At 44.2% G+C, this 24044-nt stretch overlaps 1 protein-coding gene across 2 annotated transcripts in view; it reads left to right on the top strand.

Annotated features, from left to right (window-relative positions):
• SLC22A3 (solute carrier family 22 member 3) overlaps positions 1–24044 on the top strand; it is a 427361-nt gene that overhangs the window by 278189 nt on the left and 125128 nt on the right. The window contains exon 3 of one of the 2 annotated variants that reach the window (XM_073671407.1): positions 18073–18227. The exons of the other annotated variant lie outside the window; for it this stretch is intronic. Coding sequence (XP_073527508.1) covers positions 18073–18227 — 155 coding nt within the window. The remainder of the gene's footprint in view (positions 1–18072; positions 18228–24044) is intronic. 2 annotated transcript variants of the gene reach the window in all.

The raw sequence follows: 24044 nt of genomic DNA on the forward strand, positions 1-24044 counted from the left end.
AGCCCGATGTTACTTGCGTCCGTGTGGAGGATAAAGGGCTGGCTGTAGTCTGGATATGCCAGGATTTCATCCCCCGTGAGGGCCATCTTCAGCTGGCAAAAGGACTCCTCTTCCAGCTTTTCCCACCTGAAGGGCGGCTTCTGGTTTCTGGCTTTTCGAGATTGACCTATCAGGAGGTCCTGCATAGGGGCTGCCATTTTGGTGAAACCGGGAATGAATCTTCGGTAGTAGCCTACCAACCCGAGGAACTGCCGCACTTCCTTTATGCTGGAGGGTCTTGGCCAGTCCTTAATCACGGTGATCTTATCAGGGTCAGGAGCCACTCCGTCAGCACTCACCACGTGTCCCAGGTACTGCACCTTTGGTTTCAGGAGGTGACACTTGGAGGGTTTCACCTTTAGGCCGTAGTTTGCCAGAGCTTCGAACACTTCTGCCAGGTGTTTCAGGTGGTCCTCGTAGGTCTTGGAATAGACGATGACATCGTCCAGGTATAACAGGACCGTCTCGAAGTTCCGGTGTCCCAGACAGCATTCCATCAACCGTTGGAAGGTTCCTGGTGCGTTGCAGAGCCCGAACGGCATGCAGTTAAATTCGCTGAGACCCATCGGGGTGGTGAATGCGGTCTTCTCCCGGTCTGCCTCTGCTACAGGAACCTGCCAGTACCCGCTAGTGAGATCCAAAGTAGAGAAGAAGTTACCTGATTTTAATGCAGCTAAGGACTCTTCTATCCTTGGTAACGGGTATGCATCTTTGTGTGTGATACGGTTGACCTTCCTGTAGTCTACACACATTCTCATAGTGTTGTCCTTCTTTTTCACTAAGACTAGTGGAGCTGCCCAGGGGCTACAGCTGTCCCTGATTACCCCAGCCTCCTTCATGTCTCTAAGCATCCCCTTGGCGTGTTGGTAGTGTGCAGGGGGTACGGGTCGGTATCTCTCCTTTATGGGAGGATGGTCTCCCGTGGGGATGTGGTGTTCTACCCCCTTTACTCGCCCGAAGTCTAACGGGTGTTTACTAAACACTCTCTCGTACTCTTGAACCACCCGATAGACTCCTTGTTTCTGGTGTGAGGGAGTGGATTCGGTACCCAGATGTAGTTGCTGACACCAGTCCCCCACTGGTTTCTTAGAGCCGTTACCTTCCTCTGGTTGAGATGGAGGCAAGGGTTCCACGGCCTGTACAGAATTCTGGTTTATGGTGAACAATTTAGCTAGCGTGGCATACCGGGGCAGGTGTACTTCTCTCTCACCGATATTTATGATGCGAACGGGCACCCTCCCATGGCGTACATCGACCACCCCCCGTGCTGTCAAAATGGTGGGCCTACTGTCTGAGTAGACGGGTTCTACCATTGCTTGGTAGTCTCTACCTCTTAGACCAATAGCTGCCCGGCACCAAATCATCATCTCACTTTTTGGGGGCATGGCAATAGGGAACGGGTCACACATTCTCACGCTACCTATCTCACCACCAGATAGTTCCACCTGTTGCCGCTTCATCAGTGCCCAGATCTCTTTTTGGAGCACACGCTGCTGGCCGGAACTGGCGTTCTTGGCAACCTCCTGTAAAATGAGAATCACCTCTGCAAGACAATTTTCAATTACATTGGTTCCCAGGGTGATTCTAGGGTGACTCTCATGACGGTCTATGTCCACTATAATCAGTCCTTGTGCCGCCAGTTCGACTTTACCGATTTTAATGGTCACCTCCTTGAATCCCACCTGCGGCACGGGCTGACCATTGCTGGCGATGATACTCAGGTCGTCGTCTGGGTAGCGGGTTATGTCCGAATCATTCCAGTACTGCTTGAAGAGCACGTACGGGATGGTGGTGACCTGTGACCCAGTGTCTAGTAGGGCACTCATAGGAATGCCATCCAGTACCACAGGCAAGATTGGACGTCCCCCTACGTATTTATCACGCCAGTTTGATGGGCCTGATGGTCTTATGCCTGGGGGTTGGCCCTCTACCCCAGGTTGTGCCCGTTTAAATGACAGTACCTTGCCACATGTCCGGGTTGATTGCAGCGGCGGCAAATAGGTCGTCCGTCCTCGTTGTATCGATCGCTGGGTCTTCCTCTGGCCAGTGGGGTCCTCCTTGGTCGGCGCCACGGGATGTCCTCCGGTCCGGATGCCAGCTCGATCTTCCCTGCAGTAGAAACCGGTAAAGACTGCACAGTTCGGGTTAGCGCGGCAACGCTTTTAGTTAGCTCTTGGACCTGATGGTGCAGGTCTGTAGCCGGGTCACTGTTTAAAGCCTGCGCATCAGCTCCCACAGGCCCTGCAGACAAGGGCGCCGTCTCCTGGTGATAAGTGATAGCAGGGCGTCTGTGGGTCACAGCGCCACCTGGTGCCGGTTCTCGGAGCACCCGGATGGCTCTGTCCTTGAACTGTGCAAAGTCCAGGTCAGGGTCCTGTAAGGCCATTGCCCGCAACTGGGTTCGGTGGGCATTGCACAGTAGACCCTCAATGAATTGTTCAGTCAACAGCTTATCTTCATTTCCCACGCTGTCAGGGTCTGCCTGCTTAATGGCTCTCAGGGCCTCTTGTAGGTTTAGAGCATAGTCTCTTATACTCTCATGTGTCCGTTGTTTGCACCCATAAAATCTTAGTTTTATTTCGGCTGAGGTGCGGGTGTCAAATGTGTCTTTCAGCCGGGTTAGTATGTCTCTGACAGTCCTCTTCCTCCCAGGTGGCCAGGACTTTACCTCCCTTTGGGCTGCCCCGATTAATTGGGCCACCAGGATGCTCACTTTTTGCGCCTCCGTGAGGGGATACACCTGGAAGAGGCTATCCAGCCTTTCTCTGAAGTCATTTAGGGTATGTGACTCCACTGAGTACTGGGGTAGCCAGGCTGCCCCCGGGATATAGGGCATGGTGAAAGGCATGACCGCAGCAGCGGTGGCGCTGGCGGCGGCTGTGGCGGTGAAGCTCTCCTCCGTATCCGACATCCTCCTCCCCCCTAGTGGACCGTGGCCTACCTTGCGATGATCCTCTTCCGTAGGCCGCGGGTCCGCAGTCGATCGTCAGGGTTGAGGACCTTCCGTCGCGCTCCTGTGACGTCGGCGTCCGCTGGGCTCCTTCCAGGACCTTACGCAACGTCCGGACGTGAGGCGGGGCTTCAGTTCTCGCGGGCTTTCGGAGTCCACGCCCCTCTTCTTCCCGCGCGGCGCCCTCAAGATGGCGTCCAATGGCGGGAAAACTCCACGGATGGCGGGAAGAAGGCAGAAGATGGCGTCGGATGGCGGGAATCGGCTCCAGATGGCGGGAAACGACTCCGGACGGCGGGAAACTTCACCACAGGTAAGTATAAAAGTCTCTTTTTTCAGGCACGCAGTACCCGGTGGTTGCGGGCACGTAATCCTGCCGACTACGCCAAAGTTGACTCACCCCCTGGGCCAGTGCTGTAGTGCGGCGCGCGGGGGATACCCGGAGCCGGATCTGATGGGGGTAGTAGTCTTCGTGTGGCGGTGACCCGGTCCGCGCCCAGGGTGGTCAAACTAAGTGGCAGTTATTGGTATGATGGTATTAGTGTCCGACTACGCCACCCGTTGAATGCGGTTATGAAACCGCTGCTGCAGGGCAGACCGCTGAGGCCGGTGGTATAGGTGTGCAGCAATGTTGATATAACCCCCAACGGGAGAGGTATGGCCTCAGGGCAGCGGATGTGGGTGATGTTGGGAGTGATGGTGTGGATGTCCCAGCACTAACTGTGCGACAAGGAAGCACGGAGACGCGAGGGTACAGTTCAGGGCCTTTACTGATGGTACAAGGCAAATTCCCCCGGGAGTACTGGCTAGTAGTTGGGGCCTGGTTAGTCTGCGAGTAAGCCGGAGTTCCCCTGGCCAGGTGGAGTTGTAGGCCTTCCCGTTAGTCTGTACCCTTCCTGGCTACCCTGCTTTCGGCGGTTACAAGTAGCCCACGTCCCTGGGTATACCGTGTGGTGCTCACCCGTATGGCTGGTGACCTGGGGCCTCCTGTTAGCCTCCGCTCCGGGATGGCGGTGCTGGTCCCTTCGTTGTGACTGAGCCTCCGGGCTTTTATGGCCAGAGGACCTGGAATCCCCTGCCAGATGGATTCTGCTGCTGGGTATATCTTAGTCCCCACAGCCTCGGACTCCTGTGTCCGGTTTTAGTACCTTCTCCCAGGGCGAGCTCTGCACAGCTCCAGCCCCTGGCGCTTCTCCTTGGCTCCCACAGAGCTCCTGATGTCTATCTGTCCCTGTTTCTGCGTGTCCAGACCAGACTCCGTCTCTGTCTGGAACTCCTCTCTCTAACCCTGCCTCAGCCCCAGTTTATGTAGGGGAAGTTCTTCCCCTCCCAGGACTGGGCAGGAGGTGTGGCATGCTTAGGATTCCTGCCCAGGAGACCTCCCACCTGCTCACAGACGTAATACTGCTATTACTGTGGAAACCAGACCCCTGGGGTGCCACATATATTCTCTACAACATCCCGAATATACAATATGATATCCATCATATCTCCCCATGCAGTATAATGTCCGCCACAGTCCCCATTATATAGTACAATGGCCCACAGCAACCCATACCATATGATGGCCCTCCAATCAGCGATACAATATAATAGCCCCACAGCTTCTTATGTACAGTATAATGTCCCCCACAGCCCCCTATACAGTATGGTCACCACAGTCCCCAGTATAAGGCCCATAAGAGCACCCAATACAGTATGGTCACCCTCTTGTTATGATCCCATTGCCCCTCTTGTAATGTCCCGACAGGCAGCCCCATGTAATGTCCCCATAGCCAGCTAATTATGTCCACGTAGCCAGCCCCCTCTTGTAATGTTCCCATAGCTAGCCCCTTGTGTCCTCATAACCAGACCCTATTGTAATGTCCCCATAGCCAGACCCTCTTGTGATGTCCCCACAGATCCTCTTATGTCCCCATAGCCAGCCCCTCTTGAAATGTCCCCTTAGCCAGCCTTTTTTGGAATATCCACATAGCCAGCTCCTTATGTTCACATAGCCAGCCCCTCTTTTAATGTCCCCACAGTCCCCAGGTATAATAGCCTCCATTCATTAGGAAAATAAAAGAATAACAATTTTAAAAAAGCTTATACTCGCCTAATCCAGACTCCCTGTGCCTCGCAGGTATGTCTCCTCTTCCATCTGGTGCAGCAGTGGGGGCTGGATGGCACGATGACGTCACTGCATTGCGACGTCCTCTGTGTGCACAGGAGTTCCTGGCAGAGGAGAGAGCTAATTACAACTCCTGTGCCGGGCTGCACCGACATCAATTGTATTCGCGTCAGTGACTGACACTGCTCTTCTGTGTGCCCACGCCATGACCAGCATTGTGCTGAATGCATGCGGGCCGAGGCAGGTAACGGGCATCCGCCGGCATTCAGCAATGTCAGGTTTTTTTTTTTCTCCAAAATGCACCCGCATCGGTTAGGCAGTAAGTAGAGCCCTTGGCAGGTGCCTACCCTGCCTACCTCTCATCCCATTCTTGCTTATACTTATAAAGATTGTATTTTAGGCTTTGTTTGAAAGCACTGATACATTTTCTGATAGTTAATTGTATTGTCACACCTTCAAATGGCATAACATATTATTCTGTTTAAATGAGGGAGATACAGCAATTTTCCGCTTTACGTTGCAGTTGTTAAGATTGTCACTTCCAAAGATTGGTAAATCATATTTATACTGTATGATATTGCTTTTGATTTAGATGGTCAAGTCGAAGAAGTATATCTTAAGATTGTCAGTAGTTAAAGGGATTTTACATGACTCGGACAACACCTTCTCAATTACTATATTTATCCACATAAAATAATAACAGCCTTTTTACAGTCTTGTTTTACTAGTCTAATTTAGCTACTGTTGACCTCACAGCAATACTGAGGACTAGTGTCACATTTGGCTTCCACGCCATGTACCTACCTGGCATCGGCATTTTATTTTATGTACTCATCCTTTTTTGGCAAGGAGATGTAATTTGCATAAATTTCCCTAAATTGAAAAATATAATGGTGCAGTCTGTTTTGATATACCAATTTAAGTTGGCAAATTGGAATTACATACAGGGCATATTGATAAAAAGGGTGAACTATTGTTGCATCAATCTTTTTAGCCATAATTGTACCCTACCTAGCATTTTTGGTTGATTCCATATATTTTAAGTGTTGTATAAGTATGGTTAAACTTTTTTTGTATTTGCTTACGAAATGAATTGTAAATTAAAAAACAGCACTGATGTGTTAGCGTCTGAGAAAAAAATACTCAAATCACAGCTAAGAATGTGACAACTGTTAGCAAATCCAGGTCACAATTTCCCTCCTTTGTCTCTGGCGAGTGTATAATTGGGAAGGAAGTGGAGGGTGTAATGGATAATATGGCACATCACTTATCACAGTAGGATAAAGTTACCTCTGACAGCAACACTGTCAGTTTAAGTCAGTGTTCTGCACAGTGTACCTCCTCCACTGCCATAAAGTTAACTTTCAGATCGGTCAATGACACCACTGTCCTTTCAGCTCCATAGTCCCCTAACCCACAGCACTATGGTAGCTAAGGAATATATTACACAAAAACGACTTCTTCCAGTTGATTTTACTATATGAGATGAACATTCAACTTTTGTACTTGGATGACGTGCCCAGGGGAAATGAAGGACATGATTCAAACACCTAGCTGTGTTGCTGGATTTGTCAGTCAGTGTTTTTGGGGCAGTGGTAATAGTGCAATTAGAACTCTGAGTCAGTGTAAATCCAGAAGTGGGAATTAAGGGGGTGGGAACAAGGAGCTCAGCACTTTTGCCACGCTGAGTCAAATGTGAGCTGAGTCATGGATAATACTGATGATGGTTGGAAACCATGAAAAATCTGTCTGTGCAGTGTGTTATTTAACGGACTGTTGTTAATCTAACTTGTCACTGGTTATCAACTGTTTAGACATATATGTAAAAGTCACTTTGATATTTCAAAGACACTGCATTAAAGAGCACGAAAAGGGGTTCAATATAGTTCTAGAAGACCTCAGACTGTTAATACATCTTTTCAGGCCAATTGGAGGCTTTGCAGTATTCGCGATTTGCTGCAAATCAATTTTCTGCAAATTGAATTTTAGGTAAAAATTAATCGAAGCTGACATTCAAATTTTAAATTATTTGATCACCTCTATTCACAATCTTACAAGGAGTAGACCTCCCAGCAAATTCACCCCCATGTCAGGTCGTGCAATGCTCAGCGAAATTGAAACAACCCCAAAAGATCTTAGCATGTTAAATTCAAGTTCATTACCGTACTAGAAATATGAGTAACAACTTTGGCTTCTGTGGAAAGGTTCTCAGGAGAAAGCTACTTTCTAACAAGAACATGGCAGCATGACTAAAGTTTGCAAAGTTGCAAGTAAACAAACCTCTAGAACAATGTCTTTTGGAAAGTTAATTTGAAAGTTAAAGGCTATTTGTCAATAAGATCAATCCCCTTAAACTGTCTATATGGGCATGCAGGTAATTGACAGTTGATATCTCTGTGAACAGGTTACTTGGAAGCTACAGCGCAGACAATGAGGAGAACAGTGGTACATAACCAACACTATTTATTTGACTAACACAGAAAGAAAATCTATCATTTATTTATATATATATATATATATATATATATATATATATATATATATATATATATATATATACAAATTAGCACTATATTATGGGTAACAGTAGCAAGGTCAGCACAGCATGTTATGACACTATCAGAACACAGCGATGCGAGTAAATATAATACAACTATTAATGCCTTTATGTCTCCGCTTAACGGGCACCACTGTCAGTACTAGGCCCGTCCCCATCGTAATCTCTATAAGCTCTGTGATCGTTACAATGGCCCTAGTGGGCGTCATCGGTATATCCCACTAGGCTGCAAGTCCTAGATATGCGAGTCACTGGATATACAGTGTGCTCATCGCACTGGCTGTCTCAGTTCCCTGAAGCACAGCCCCAGCCCATGCCCTGTTCCATACGTCTACGCTAGAAGTAACGGCCCACAGGAACTCTCCTCTGCCACAGCCAGATTGTCACCCGAGCCCAGTTCACATCTGGCACTGCTTACGGTGTTCTACTGGCGCTGCTTACGGTGTTCTACTGGCGCTGCTTACGGTGTTCTTCTGGCCTTGCTTACGGTGTTCTACTGGCGTTGCTTACGGTCTTCTACTGGTGCTGCTTACGGTCTTCTACTGGCACGGGTCACGGATCTCACACACAGCTCAGATCTTCTCTGGTATCTGACCGCTCTCTGACCCTTCTGTGGCGATGGTGCCTGTAAGCTTACTTTGCAGCCACACGACCTGCCTAGCACAGGTTCTGGCTCCCTCCTCGGCCTGGCCAGCCCTTTTATAATTAGTAACTGTGACATAGGTCTTCTCATTCCCCTTCCTGTGGAAACATAGGTTCCCACCATGAGGTTCCTACTAATAAAGTTCTTTTGCTTTCACTTTCTCTTTCTCTTTGATAAGCAGGTGCCAACAGATACCTGGCTTTAAACACTGTTATATGTGTCCCTTCACTTCTTCATCCCCTTACATCTGCAATCCGATGTCTTTTTTCCAGAGAAATCCAAGTTTTTCTTAGGGTATGTGCCCACGTAGCGTTTTTCAAGCGTATATGCTGCGGAATTTCCGCAGCGTAAACGCTTGTGAAATGCTATGTAATCCGCCCCCCATGGTCCCCAAGGGGATTCCGCAAGTTCAATGCCCATGCTGCGGATTTTTCCGCAGCGTTTTTGATGCGCACAAAAATCCGCAGCATGTCCATTAATTTTGCGTTTCCGCAAGCGGAATTGCCTTTGCAATGCAATAAAAAACGCAAGGCAATTCCGCATATGGAAATCGCGCGATAAACACACGATAAACGCGTGCAGAATTCCGCATGCGTTTATCCGGAAGAGGACATGCAGAAATGAAGCAGAAAATTTCTGCTTCATTTACGCAGCGTGGGCACCTACCCTTAATGTGTAAATGAGCTGTTAAGATCTAGGGGCGGGACATGGATCTGCATGAAAATCTGCCTCCAGAAATTATTTTAAATGAAAGGAGGATTTACCAGTGTTGGACATGTAATGACTGACCGTGTGCTCTGCTGATCTATATGGCTCATACTTGTATTGCCCCATTTCATTTAAAATAAGCTCGGGAGGTAGATCCAACTGACAGATTCGCTTAAACCTTGATCGAAACTGGGTCACGCAAGAGGATAATGATCCCAAGTATACCAGGAAATATACATAAGAATGTCCGAAAAATAAAAGAATCAAGGAATTGCAATGACTCAGTCAAAGTCCAGATCTCAACCACATAGAAATGCTGTGGCAAGACTTTAAGAGCTGAGCATAAATGAATGCCCACAGACCTCAATGACTTAAGCAATATTGTAAACATGAGTGGGCCAAAATTCCTCAAAAATGTGAGAGATGATGAAGTCATAGAGAAAACTATTACTTCAAGTTATTGCTGCTAAAAATGGCTACTGATTCATGGGATGTATTTCATTTTTCACACAATGCTTCTGCATTTTGTCCTAGTTTTTGTTAAATAATGACACTGTGTAATTTGTCATGTGCTGTTCACCTGAAGTTGTACTTACCTAATTTTATGAACTAAGGAGCAGAGGCTTTTTTTATCATTGTGTCCTGAATTCTAATTCTAATCAGTTTTTTCTGATGGCTATATGTGTTATATCATTTAGAGATTCTTGGCGTTTCATAATTTCTCACACATTTCACACAAGAGAAGTGGATCCTCAAACCTAAATTAGTTTTTTTTGTTGCTGGCTAGACTATGTTGCAGAGTCTAAGGAAACTGTCTGTTCTTTTCCCAAAGCCCATGCAACAAGATAATTCTTTCCTGGTCTTGGTCTCCCAGTTTGTGGTTCCCAGAGTAGTTGGTGTTGATAGAACTGCATAAAATGAATATTTAGGAATGTAACAAACAGCAGATGGTGTTTAAGGAGATTTTTTTTCCCAGACCAGAATCAGGGCATCTGTGATCTCATGGACAACCTATGAAATTACTTGGCAACATTGGATGCACTGATACATAATGTGTGGGAATTGTGTAGAGCTACGGCCGTTTTGTGTTATTCCAATGCTTCTACGGGTCCTAGTATTCTAGCCACATGAGACCGGTCATTGTTCTGCTCCAAGAGTAGCACAGTGTACACTGCACCAGAAATAGACCTGACAAAAGGTTCCAGGATGAAATCCGCAGAGTCAAACAGCAGCCAGGGTACCATTTCTCTCACATGGAAGCTTGTGCAACCCATCAAGGATATACCTCCCCATACCATTACTTCTCTGCCATTAAATCGGTTATACTGAATGATATTGCAGGCTGCTTTATGTTCACCAGAACATTTCCAGATTTTTTCATGCCTTTCAAATATGCTCAGTATGAACCTGAAGAAAACGCAGAAACTATGGTGGCTTTGCCAAATTTTGTGTTCCATGGCATGGTATGGCATGGTAAGAAGTGATCCCATTGCAGGAAGTCAAACCCTCTTGGCACTCTCTGGAGACTCTCCCAGAGACTCATTGTAAGGTTTAAAAGTCTTCTCACCTTGGCATGTCAGGCTTGACATGTGACTCTCTGCAAGGAGAAATGTTACCTCTTGGATCCCGGTCAGACGCCTCTCACCCAACCAAACCAGATCTCACACTTTGCACTGAAAAGGGGCAGTACCCCGAAATACTGTGTCTGCAAATTGAGATTCCTGATTTGGCTTTTATCAGAAGTCATGTGGAAAGGCTCATTAGAGGCTCGATATTGACTTTTACCATTGCTATTTCCAATAGGTGGCACCAGAGTTCTAGTCCTTTTCCTCTCTGAAGAGAGTATTGTCTCTGAAGAGACAATTTGCATATCTCTCCACCGCCACAGCTAGTATATGCTCCTCCAGATATGCTCTTCTATGGGGGATACTCAGAAAGGTCATCATTTGGAGACCTACTCTTTAAAGCTATTTGCTAAGCCGGAATCTGGTGCTAATGTACTAAGTTGACAGACAGATGAGAGCTACATATCATGAGTCTGCGAGTCACAGTTTTGGGACTCCTGATTTACACCAAAGCAGATTAAATAATTTATTTCTTATGCTTGCTAACTGGACAGATTGATATCCTTGAAGTTTTATTGATCTAGAGTTATACTGTGATGCCTAAAGAAGCACTCCCAGGAAGATTTTTTAAAATAAATCTGTGTAAAAGTGTATGTAGTGTAGTGTGAGTGTATTAATATACTTAACTACTGCTGCCTTCTCCAGTATCCAGTGCCGTTTTGCTCCTCTTTGCAGTGATGTTCCCACACCTCAGACTATCAGAGTCTTTTATAAAGTCTCTTTTACAATATAAGTCTATGGAAGCTTTTTCTTATTCTCCATAGACTTACATTATAAAAGCCACTTTTACAGAGCACAGTATGATCCAGAGAGTCTGAAGAGCAGTGAGGTCAGTGAGAAGAGGAGCATAACGGTGCCGGATACCAGAGAAGGCAGCGGTAGTATGTATGTATTAATATACTCATCTACATTACTTACACAGGTTTATGAAAAATAAACCTTCATGGGAGTGCTTCTTTAAACCGCACCTGTCAGCAGGATTGTGCTCAGTAAACTATATACACTTTCAGGTGGGCGACATTACACTGATTAATATGATACCTTGGTTGATGAAATCCGTCCTGTGGTTCTTGTGTAATCTTTACTTTGTTTGGAGATGATATGCTCATGCTTCGGGGTGGGCTTTATCTGGTGCTTTGCTTACATATTCATCTGTATGCTGTTATGACAGGTCACTGATCCTTCATTGACCTGCCTCTTTCTCATAATTTTTTTGAGCAGTGCATGTGTATGTATCTATCAGAATCAAAAATGAGCATGTGTGGGGTTCTAGCACAATAATCACTATCATTTGAAGAATATTAAAAACCTAAACATTAATGGACTATTAGTTATAATCACTAAATAGAATTATACCTTTGTTGTTGATGACAGATCCTCCTTAGTTATACTGGTTGTCACGATTCTGTTGTCAAATTACCAGGGGCTCCTTCCCTGTCCCTAATGTTAAGGGCACCCTAGCTATCACTGCTCCCCAGATTACTTATGATGATGAAGATGCTGGGGCTACAAACCTTGCTGAACTCCTGAATCGGCCCTATATCTGTCCCCCTCACCCACCCAGGGAAGTGAAGAGGAATAGTGTATGTGACGCGCCCCCTGGGCCGCGTGTGTGTGGAGATACCCGGAACCGGACCCGTTGCGGATGCTGTGGGCTGTAGTCCTCGTGTGGCGGGGACCCGTCCCGTGGCTCAGGGTGGTCAACTCAAATGGCCACGTGAAATGTCACAGCCTCCGGTTTCTAGCTGAGGGTAGTTCCCTGCCTATACTAGTTTCGGGGACCGGTCTCCCCCTTTGGCCTGACCCTTCTACGCAGGTAGATTCGGGCATGCGGTGGCGACTCACCGGTCCGCACCCCTGGGGTCCCTTCTTTCCTTGTTCCTGGAGCCTCCTCCGCTCCTCTTCCTTCCTTCTCCTTCCATCTCCTTCCTCCAGGCTCCGGCCTCTCTCTTAGGCCTGCCTGCGGAGCAGAGCACATGCACAGCCTCTGCTCCCACCTCCTGCTCCCTCTTCTTCTCTGTCTGAACTGAACTTCTCTTCTCTTTCAGTGCTGGCTGGGCCTCACAGGCTAGGCCCGCCTCCGGAGCAGAGCTCCACAGAGGCCCTGCTCTGTCACTTCTTCCCTCAGACTGAACACTGAACTAAGATGGTGCCCACCTTTTATACCTCCCTCTAGGTGCACCCAGGAACTGCTTCCTCCCTGCTCCTGCACTACAGGGTTCCCCCTTCCTCGGTGTTCCCTCCCCCCACTCCAGCCAGGGACAGGGACTGTCGTGCTCTACTTGGAGCATATCGGTCGCCCTGCCCCCCGGAAATGCGGTGTAATGCATGCAGGTGTCGGGGTCCTGATCCACACTCCATCCTTACCTGAGAGTGAGATATCGCACATCTGGCTGAGATGCAATACCTCTGTAGCAACCGAGCCCTCGGGGTGCTACATATGTATACACACGAACCAGAAAAACAAGTAAGAATGTACATGAATAAATGAAAATACCAATCATACAAATATGCACACGCACAAAACAGAGAGGAACACCGGCGAGAAAAGGAAGGGAAACTCCATATAAGAGAGATTGAGGATTTGCTCATAGATGAAATACCTAGCAACAGTCAAAGATAAATACTCTAAACACCTCTACCAAAACAGACTCCTCCATTCCTCACCAGGCAGTATAAGACTTAACGCTGGCAATCCAGATTGCCAGTGGCAGGTATATATAGGAGAGAGAAGTGACAATATGGAAAGGAGTCTGCTGCTCACTGGGGTAGATGTGGGGGAGGGTGGTAGTAGGGAGCTACAGGACAGTGATGCAGCTAGCTGGGTGACAGTTAGAAGGGGGGGTAGAGGGAAGAGTGCCAAGGAGGCTAGTCCTGATATTGCACACCCTAATAAGTTTGCAAAGTTGGCAGATGAGGGAGGTGTCGGTACAGGGGTAGCACTGCTGCAGCAAGGCATGTCCTCTGAAAGCCGGAGGAGTGTCAGCTCCAGTAAGGGGGGAAATAGGAGAGCAGGGCAGGCCAGGCAAGTGCTGGTAGTGGGGGACTCAATTATTAGGGGAACAGATAGGGCAATCTGTCACAAAGACAGGGATCGTCGAACAGTGTGCTGCCTACCTGGCGCTCGAGTCCGGCACATCGCTGATCGGGTTGACAGATTACTGGGAGGGGCTGGTGAGGACCCAGTGGTCATGGTGCACATTGGCACAAATGACAAAGTTAGAGATAGGTGGAAGGTCCTTAAAGATGATTTCAGGGAATTAGGCTGCAAGCTTAAAGCAAGGACCTCCAAGGTGGTATTCTCTGAAATACTACCTGTACCACGTGCCACGCCAGAAAGGCAACGGGAGATTGGGGAGATAAATAAGTGGCTCAGGAACTGGTGTAGGAAGGAGGGGTTTGGGTTCCTGGAGAACTAGGCCAACTTCTCAGTTCTACAGATTCTATGCTAGGGACGGGCTGCATCTCAATGGGGAGGGTGCAGCTGTGCTGGGGGAGAAAATGGCTAGAAGGTTGGAGGAGTGTTTAAACTAGGGATTGGGGGGGAGGGTATTCATTTTATAGGTGGGGAAGATAGTGCAGCTAGTGACCTGGGCACAAATAAAGAAATTGGGGGTGGGGTTAGAAGAGTCAATATAGTAAGAAGGAATAGAGGTACAGAGAGATACATAACATGCATATACACTAATGTCAGAAGCCTCACCAACAAAATGGAGGAATTAGAATTAATTTTGTTGGAAAATAATTATGACATGGTGGGGATATCTGAGACATGGCTGGACGAGAGCCATGACTGGGCAGTTAATTTACAGGCCTATAGTCTGTTCAGAAATGACCGTACAAACAAGTGAGGGGTGTGTGTGTGTGTTTATATGTAAAATCATCCTTAAAACCCATCTTGCGTGAGAATATATGTGAATCTAATGAAAATGTAGAATCCCTGTGGGTGAAGATAAGGGGAGGGGGGAAAAATAATAAATTACTGATAGGGGTTTGTTATAAGTCTCTAAAAATGGAGCAGCAGAGAATATCCTCATAAAGCAAATAGATGAAGCAGCAACTCATTATTATGGGGGACTTCTACTACCCTGAAATACATCGGGGAACAGAAACCTGTAGTTCAAGCAAAGGTAATAGGTTTTTGACAACTTTGAGAGACAATTACCTTTCACAACTGGTTCAGGACCCAACAAGAAGGGGGGCACTGCTAGACCTAATATTAACCAATAGGTCAGACCGCATATCAAATATACGAATTGGGGGTCACTTGGGTAATAGTGATCACAAAATAATAAGTTTTCATTTATCCTTTAATAAGATGTGTAGTAGAGGGGTTACAAGGACACTAAACTTCAGGAAGGCAAATTTCCAACGGTTGAGAGATGCAATAAACAGGGACGATATCCTGAGACATAAAACTACACAAATCAAATGGGAGACATTCATTGTGCACAATATATACCCTATGGGAATAAACATGCTAGAAATAGGAGGAAACCACTATGGCTAAATAGAGCTGTAAGGGGCGCAATAAGTGACAAAAAAAAGCATTTATAGAACTAAAGCAAGTAGGTAGTGATGAGGCATTAAATAAATACCGAAAATGTAATAAATTCTGTAAAAACCAAATCAAGGCAGCAAAGATTGAGACAAAGAGACTCATTGCCAGAGAAAGTAAAAATAATCCCAAAATATTCTTTAACTACATAAATAGTAAAAAAAACAAAAAAATGATCGTGTTGGCCCCCTTAAAAATAGTCTGGGTGAAATGGTGGATGAGGATGAGGAAAAAGCCAATATGCTAAATGATTTTTTTTCAACAGTATTTACACAAGAAAATGGCATGACAGAAAACATGATTAGTGATGACAAAAATTCTCCATTAAATGTCACTTGCTTAACCCAGCAGGAAGTAAGGCGGCGTCTAAAAATCACTAAAACTGACAAATACGAGTACTGCAGGAATTACGTAACGTCATAGATAGACCATTATTTTTAATCTTTAAAGATTCCATAATAACAGGGTCTGGCGTATAGCAAATGTGGTGCCAATATTCAAAAAGGGGACAAAAACGGAACTAGGAAATTATAGGCCAGTTAGCTTAATCTCTACTGTGGGTAAAATCCTGGAGGGTTTTCTAAGAGATGCTATACTAGAGTATCTGAAGAAGAATAACCTCATGACCCAATATCAACATGGGTTTACGAGGGACCATTCCTGTCAAACTAATCTGATTAGCTTATATGAGGATGAAAGTTCCGGACTGGACAAAGGAAATGCAGTGGATGTTGTGTATATGGACTTTTCAAAAGTTTTTGATATGGTTTCACACAAAAGGTTGATACATAAAATAAGAACAATCGGGATAGGGGAAAATATATGTATGTGGGTTAAGCACTGGCTCAGTGATAGGAAACAAAGGGTGATTATTAATGGAACACACTCAGACTGGGTCTGTTAACAGTGGGGTACCACAGGGGTCAGTATTGGGCCCGCTTCTTTTTAACATATTTATTAATGACCTTTTAGGGGGCATACAGGGTAGTATTTCAATATTTGCAGATGACACTAAACTCTGCAGGGTAATCAATACAGAGGAGGACAATTTTATATTACAGGAGGATCTATGTAAACTAGAAGCTTGGGCTAATAAATGGCAAATGAGCTTTAATGGGAATAAATGTAAGGTAATGCACTTGGGTAGAGGAAAAAAAATGTATAATTATATGCTTATTTGTAAAACGCTGGGCAAAACTGTCATTGAAAAAGACCTGGGTGTATTGGTAGATGACAAGCTTACGTTTGGTGGCCAGTGTCAGGCAGCTGCTGCAAATGCAAATAAAATAATGGGATGCATTAAGAGGCATAGATGCTAATGAGGAGAACATAATTTTACCTCTATACAAGTCACTAGTGCGACCACACTTAGAATACTGTGTACGGTTCTGGTCTCCGGTGTATAAGAAAGACATAGCTGAACTAGAGCGGGTGCAGAGAAGAGCGACCAAGGTTATTAGAGGACTGGGGGGGTCTGCAATACCAAGACAGGTTATTACACTTGGGGTTATTTACTGTGGAAAAACGAAGGCTTAGGGGTGATCTTATTACTATGTATAAGTATATGAGGGGACAGTACAAAGACCTTTCTACTGATCTTTTTACTCTGAGGCCTGAGACGGGGACAAGGGGGCATCTTCTACGTCTGGAGGAAAGAAGGTTTAATCATAATCACAGACGGGGATTCTTTACTGTAAGAGCAGTGAGACTATGGAACTCTCTGCCGCATGATGTTGTAATGAGTGATTCACTTCTAACATTTAAGAAGGGCATGGATTCCTTTCTTGAAAAGTATAATATTACAGGTTATATATACTAGATTCCTTGATAGGGTGTTGATCCAGGGAACTAGTCTGATTGTCGTATGGAGTCAGGAAGGAATTTTTTTCCCCAATGTGGAGCTTAGTGTTTGCCACATGGTTTTTTTGCCTTCCTCTGGATCAACATGTTAGGCTATGGGTTGAACTAGATGGACTTAGTCTTCCTTCAACCTTAAAAACTATGTTACTATGTAAGTGGCAGATACTGAGCAGCTGAGATCATCCAAGCTGGGAAGCTTCAGAGACTCCAGGCTGAACAGATTAACCCCTGCACAGTTAACAGATACCTGTAAAGTTTAATATGAAGGAGAAGTTCTAGTCAGCACAGGAGAAGGTGAAATCAGACGCTGCGGTCTTCTAGCCCCTCTCTGTCGCGGTAAACCCGTGACCTTGGTACTTTAAAAAAAAAAAAAAAAAACTTCTATAATTTGCTACTTCTAGAAATATTAGGCTTCAAATTTATTGGTGTATTGGTAAGTGCTCATAACTGCAATATAAGCACACAGCAATATAAGATATGGTTAAACATAACGGATGTGACGCTGTTTTGCCCTACAAATGTGAAAGTAGAAATTTGTACAGTACAGTGGCAGCAAAGTAGATGAGATTTATGGATTTTAAACCCACAGCATCTCAATTCTTTGTTTTACTGTACATAATCCACACTCAAAATCCCTAATCCACATGTAATGACTGACAGTAGGCTCTTCTGATCTACGTGTCTCACGCTGGTAATGCTTTTTCATATAAAATAATCTCTGGAGGCAAATTCTCATGTACATCAGTGTCCAGCCCATAGCCTAGAACAGTTCATTTACATATAAGAAAACGTGGATTTCTCTGGAATAAAACATCGGATTACAGATATCAAGGTATCATTTTATTCAGCTTCCTATGACCTGCATATCTATGTAGATGGCTTAGGAGGCTTGATTCTACTGAAAGATACCCTTTAATGATGTAAAACACATTTGTTCATTATAAAAAATTTAAAAAAATAATAATAATAACTAATTAAATTATTTTAATGACATCTGTTTATTTGCTTTCTTTTAATATTAGATATGGAAGAAAAATCACATACCTGATTTCGGCTTTTGGAGTTGGATTGTGTGGAATTGTGGTAGCATTTGCACCAAACTTTTATGTTTTGGTTTTTTTCCGGTTTCTACAAGGTATTTTTGGGAAAGGAACATGGATGACCTGCTATGTTATTAGTAAGTAAGCACATTATTATTTTGTCGAAAACTATAAGCCAATTCAGATTTCTTAATAAAATTATACAGACACATCTTTCATGTGATAAAGAAAAATCCAGTTAATAAAACCTTTGTCAGCAAATAAAATGCGTGTATAAATTAAACTTAAAATTTAAAGTGATCTGTTTAACCAAGAAGGAGCATAGAGCTTCATTTAAAAGACTACAATACAATAGAAAAGTTGTTGGTTCTGGATAACATACAACCTTTTGTCTTTACAGCAATTAAGTACCATGGTCAACTTATTTGTATTTCCAATATTTCAGGATTGTATAATGACAGGGCCTCTTCCACAGGACTGACACATATGGTACCAGTATTTAAAATGGCGTTAAAAACTGAACGAGGAGACTATAAACATGTTAGGAGTCTACATGTATAAGGATATGTTTTTTGGACAAGCTATGCATTAAACATGTGGACTCAAGACTGGAGTTTTGCACGCCAGAGAATGAAGAGAGCACTGCTATAAGATGCACCAAATTTTTTGGCATCATCCTCTTCTTGAATTTAGCGCACTTTTCGGATGCCATGTGCCATTGCAAGAAATGTACAGCACTCAGTTGTAATTTAACCCCTTCACGCCACGGCCCTTTTCAGTTTTTGCACTTTCGTTTTTACTCCCCTTCTTCCCAGAGCCATAACTTTTTTATTCTTTCTTCAAAATGGCAGTGTAAGGGCTTGTTTTTTTTGCGGGATAAGTTTTACTTTTGAACGACACCATTGGTTTTACCGTATCGTGTACTGGAATACGGGAAAAAAATTCCAAGTGCCGTGAAATTGCAAAAAAAGTGCAATTCCAAAATATTTTTTGGGGATTTTTTATGCCATGTTCACTAAATGCCCTGCCACTGTGATTCTCCAGGTCATTACGAGTTCCTAGATACCAAACGTATAGGTTCTTTTTTTCTGTGAGTGGTGAAAAAACATCCAATATTCGTTTTAAAAAAAAAATCGCAATTTTCTGAGACCTGTAGTGTCTCCATTTTTCAGGATATGGGGCTGGATGAGGGCTTATTTTTTGCGCATCGAGCTGACGTTATTGCATTTTATTGAAATGTTGCAGCGACCCAAAATATGTAATTCTGGCATTAAGATTTTTTACGTTCGTTACGCAGTTTACCGATCAAATTAATTAATTTTGTATATCGATAGATCTCGCGAATCTGAGCGCAGCGATAATTAAATAGTCGTATATTTAATTTTTTAAATTGTTTTATTTTGAATGGAGCAAAAGGGGGTTGATTTTAAACATTTATATTTTTTAAAAACATTTTTTTTTACTTTTCACTTGCTTCAATAGTGTCCATGGGAGACTACAACCCCTGGCAAAAATTATGGAATCACCGGCCTCGGAGGATGTTCATTCAGTTGTTCAATGTTGTTGAAAAAAAGCAGATCACAGATATGGCACAAAACTAAAATAATTTCAAATAGCAACTTTATGGCTTTAAGAAACACTAAAAGAAATCAAGAAAAAAAATGTGGTACTCAGTAAGGGCATTTTTTTTCAGACCAAGCAGAGGGAAAAAATTATGGAATCCCTCAATTCTGAGGAAAAAATTATGGAATCATGAAAAACATACACACAAAAGAACACTCCAATACATCACTAGTATTTTGTTGCACCACCTCTGGATTTAATAACAGCTTGCTGTCTCTGAGGCATGGACTTAATGAGTAACAAACCGTACTCTTCATCAATCTGGCTCCAACTTTCTCTGATTGCTGTTGCCAGATCAGCTGTGCATGTTGGAGCCTTGTCATGGACCATTTTATTCAACTTCCATCAAAGATTTTCAATTGGATTGAGATCTGGAATATTTGCAGGGCATGACATTGACCTTATGTGTCTTCTTTCAAGGAATGTTTTCACCATTTTTGCTCTATGGCAAGATGCATTATCATCTTGAGAAATGATGTCATCATCCCCAAACATCCTTTCAATTGATGGGATAAGAAAACTGTCCAAAATATCAATATAAACTTGGGCATTTATTGAAGATGTAATGACAGCCATCTCCCCAGTGCCTTTACCTGACATGCAGCCCCATATCATCAATGACTGTGGAAATTTGCATGTTCTCTTCATGCAGTCATCTTTATAAATCTCATTGGAACGGCACCAAACAAAAGTTCCAGCATCATCACCTTGCCCAATGCAGATTCGCGATACATCATTGAATATGACTTTCATTCAGTCATCCATAGTCCACGAATGCTTTTCCTTAGACCATTGTAACCTTTTTTTTTCTATTTAGTTGTTAATGTTGGTTTTTTATAGCTTTTCTGTATGTAAATCCCATTTCCTTTAGGCGGTTTCTTACAGTTCGGTCACAGACATTGACTCCAGTTTCCTCCCATTCGTTCCTCGTTTGTTTTGTTGTGCATTTCCTGTTTTGAAAGAAAATCAAAAAACAAGAGGAGGGCACCATCGGAAATATAGAACAATGCTCAACCCGTCACATACCCTGAACCAAACTGACACATGAAAAAAGAAAAGCGGTATGTATAGAAAGACAGGGAGCACTAAATATATATCAACATGATTTTATTATTCATAAAGACTGAACAAACATGCAAAGATTAAAAGCATTTAAAAAAGCATACCGCTTAAATACAACAATGTACCACATTGGAACATGATAGTAGTCAAGACCCCTACACATACAGTACAGACCAAAAGTTTGGACACACCTTCTCATTTAAAGATTTTTCTGTATTTTCATGACTGTGAAAATTGTACATTCACACTGAAGGCATCAAAACTATGAATTAACACATGTGGAATTATATACATAACAAAAAAGTGTGAAACAGCTGAAAATATGCCTTATATTCTAGGTTCTTCAAAGTAGCCACCTTTTGCTTTGATGACTGCTTTGCACACTCTTGGCATTCTCTTGATGAACTTCAAGAGGTAGTCACCTGAAATGGTTTTCACTTCACAGGTGTGACCTGTCAGGTTTAATAAGTGGGATTTTTTGCCTTATAAATGGGGTTGGGACCATCACTTGTGCAGAAGTCAGGTGGATACACAGCTGATGGTCCTACTGAATAGACTGTTAGCTGCTTTTTTCTTGCCATAATACAAATTCTAAGTAAAGAAAAACGAGTGGCCATCATTACTTTAAGAAATGAAGGTCAGTCAGTCTCAAAAATTGGGCAAACTTTGAATGTGTCCCAAGTGCAGTTGTAAAAACCATAAAGCGCTACAAAGAAACTGGCTCACATGAGGACCGCCCCAGGAAAGGAAGACCAAGAGTCACCTCTGCTTCTGAGGATAAGTTTATCCGAGTCATCAGCCTCAGAAATCGCAGGTTAATAGCAGCTCAGATTAGAGACCAGGTCAATGCCACACAGAGTTCTAGCAGCAGACACATCTCTACAACAACTGTTAAGAGGAGACTTTGTGCAGCAGGCCTTCATGGTAAAATAGCTGCTAGGAAACCACTGCTAAGGATAGGCAACAAGCAGAAGAGACTTGTTTGGGCTAAAGAACACAAGGAATGGACATTAGACCAGTGGAAGTCTGTGCTTTGGTCTGATGAGTCCAAATTTGAGATCTTTGGTTCCAACCACCGTGTCTTTGTGCGACGTAGAAAAGGTGAACGGATGGACTCTACATGCCTGGTTCCCACCGTGAAGCATGGAGGAAGAGGTGTGATGGTGTGGGGGTGCTTTGCTGGTGACACTGTTGGAGATTTATTCAAAATTGAAGGCATACTGAACCAGCATGGCTACCCCGCATCTTGCAGTGGCATGCTATTCCATCCGGTTTGCGTTTAGTTGGACCATCATTTTTTTTTCAACAGGACAATGACCCCAAACACACCTCCAGTCTGTGTAAGGGTTGATGACTTGGCCTCCACAGTCACCAGACCTGAACCCAATCGAGATGGTTTGGGGTGATCTGGACCGCAGAGTGAAGGCAAAAGGGACAACAAGTGCTAAGCATCTCTGGGAACTCCTTCAAGATTGTTGGAAGACGATTTCCGGTGACTACCTCTTGAAGTTCATCAAGAGAATGCCAAGAGTGTGCAAGGCAGTCATCAAAGCAAAAGGTGGCTACTTTGAAGAACCTAGAATATAAGACATATTTTCAGTTGTTTCACACTTTTTTGTTAAGTATATAATTCCATATGTGTTAACTCATAGTTTTGATGCCTTCAGTGTGAAAGTACAATTTTCAAAGTCATGAAAATACAGAAAAATCTTTAAATGAGAAGGTGTGTCCAAACTTTTGGTCTGTACTGTATATAGACATCACCAATAAATATATGTCACCAAGGAATACACCCAATATATTCATATAGGCCACATAGGTCCCTATAAATTCATCAATGAATAGATCCTTCCTCCTAGTTTAAACACCAAAAAAGGATGATTCTAGCGCTGTTTGATAGTGTATATTTCCTTAAATAAAGAAGCGCTATCCAAATTCATCCAAGCAAATGTAAACAAATTACCCAAGAGGGAATGGAAGAAGGATAATTATACCAATACTAGTATCTAGGAACTCCTTGAATGAGACCTATAGACAATAGGTGAAGGTATACCCATGTATGCCAAAGGGGGTCGAGAGGGCCACAACCCCCTTTGGCATACATGGGTATATCTTCACCTATTGTCTATGACAACTGCAGGGGTCTCCTGCAAACCCCGGGTTGTCATGACAACTAGTGTTGAGCGAGCACTAAAATGCTCGGGTGCTCGAAGCTCGGGCCGAGCTCGCCATGATACTCGGGTGCTCGACCCGAGCAACGAGCCCAATGTTAGTCTATGGGAGACTCGAGCATTTTTGCGGTGGCACCCCCGGCAGTCTTTTAAAAGCCTAACAAGTGCCCAAAACGATAGTGACAGTGCTCAAATGACATGGGGACAGCATGGGGATCGCCCCAGGAAGCATTTCTGACCCCCAGGTCACTGCTGTCAACAACGTGGTCAGAGGTATTAAGCCACTTTTACAGGCTCACAATAAAACGTTCAAAAACGAAAGTGAAACTTTTTTCCTGTGAAATATGTTAAGGAACATCCTTTCCAGGGTAAAGACTTGTGTATAAGTTAAAATAAATGACCAAAAACAAAAATACTCCTCCACACCTTCGGCTATGTTCACAAGTAGCATTTTTTATGCGTTTTTGCACTTTTGTATTGCTTTCAACTATGACAAATGCATTCAACGTGAAATGTCATTTTAACATTTTACAATCTTATCTGGCCATGTGCTGTGTGACACATGCATAAAGTGCTGAAAAGACAAGGGAACAGCATGGGGAAGACCCCTGGAAGCATCTCTGACTCCCAGGTCACTGTCTAAAAGTGTGCCCATCATAAGTGATCCTTACCGCATCAGAAGATGCAGACTTGCAACTATCCCCATGCAAGTTCTAGTCCCAGGGCAGTGTTCAATTGTACCTCCCCCATTCCTTGCAATACAAGCTCAAGTATGCAGCCTGCCACCCACCCACCCCCAGGCTGCAATACCATACTGCTTGCTTGCTTGAACTTGAAATTGGGCCTTTTAGGCATGTGGAGGCAGAATCTGGCCACCACGTCATGGCTATGTTGGCGGCCTGGAATCCATACTCAGTCCCCAGCCGCCCGGCGGCCGGGTGTCCATACTCGGTCCCCAGCAGCCCCGCTGCTGGGTGTCCACACACGGTCCCCAGCTGCCTGGGGGCAGCCGGGTGTCCATAAAGGGTCCCCAGCCGCCCCTATTTCTCCTTGGAACATCCCCCCACACACTTTTCATAGCTCGGCCTGCTTTAGGCA

This window comes from Phyllobates terribilis, unplaced genomic scaffold (genome assembly GCF_046119375.1).
Source record: "Phyllobates terribilis strain yellow unplaced genomic scaffold, ASM4611937v1 Scaffold_3__8_contigs__length_932513732, whole genome shotgun sequence".
In the NCBI taxonomy this organism is placed as follows: domain Eukaryota; kingdom Metazoa; phylum Chordata; class Amphibia; order Anura; family Dendrobatidae; genus Phyllobates; species Phyllobates terribilis.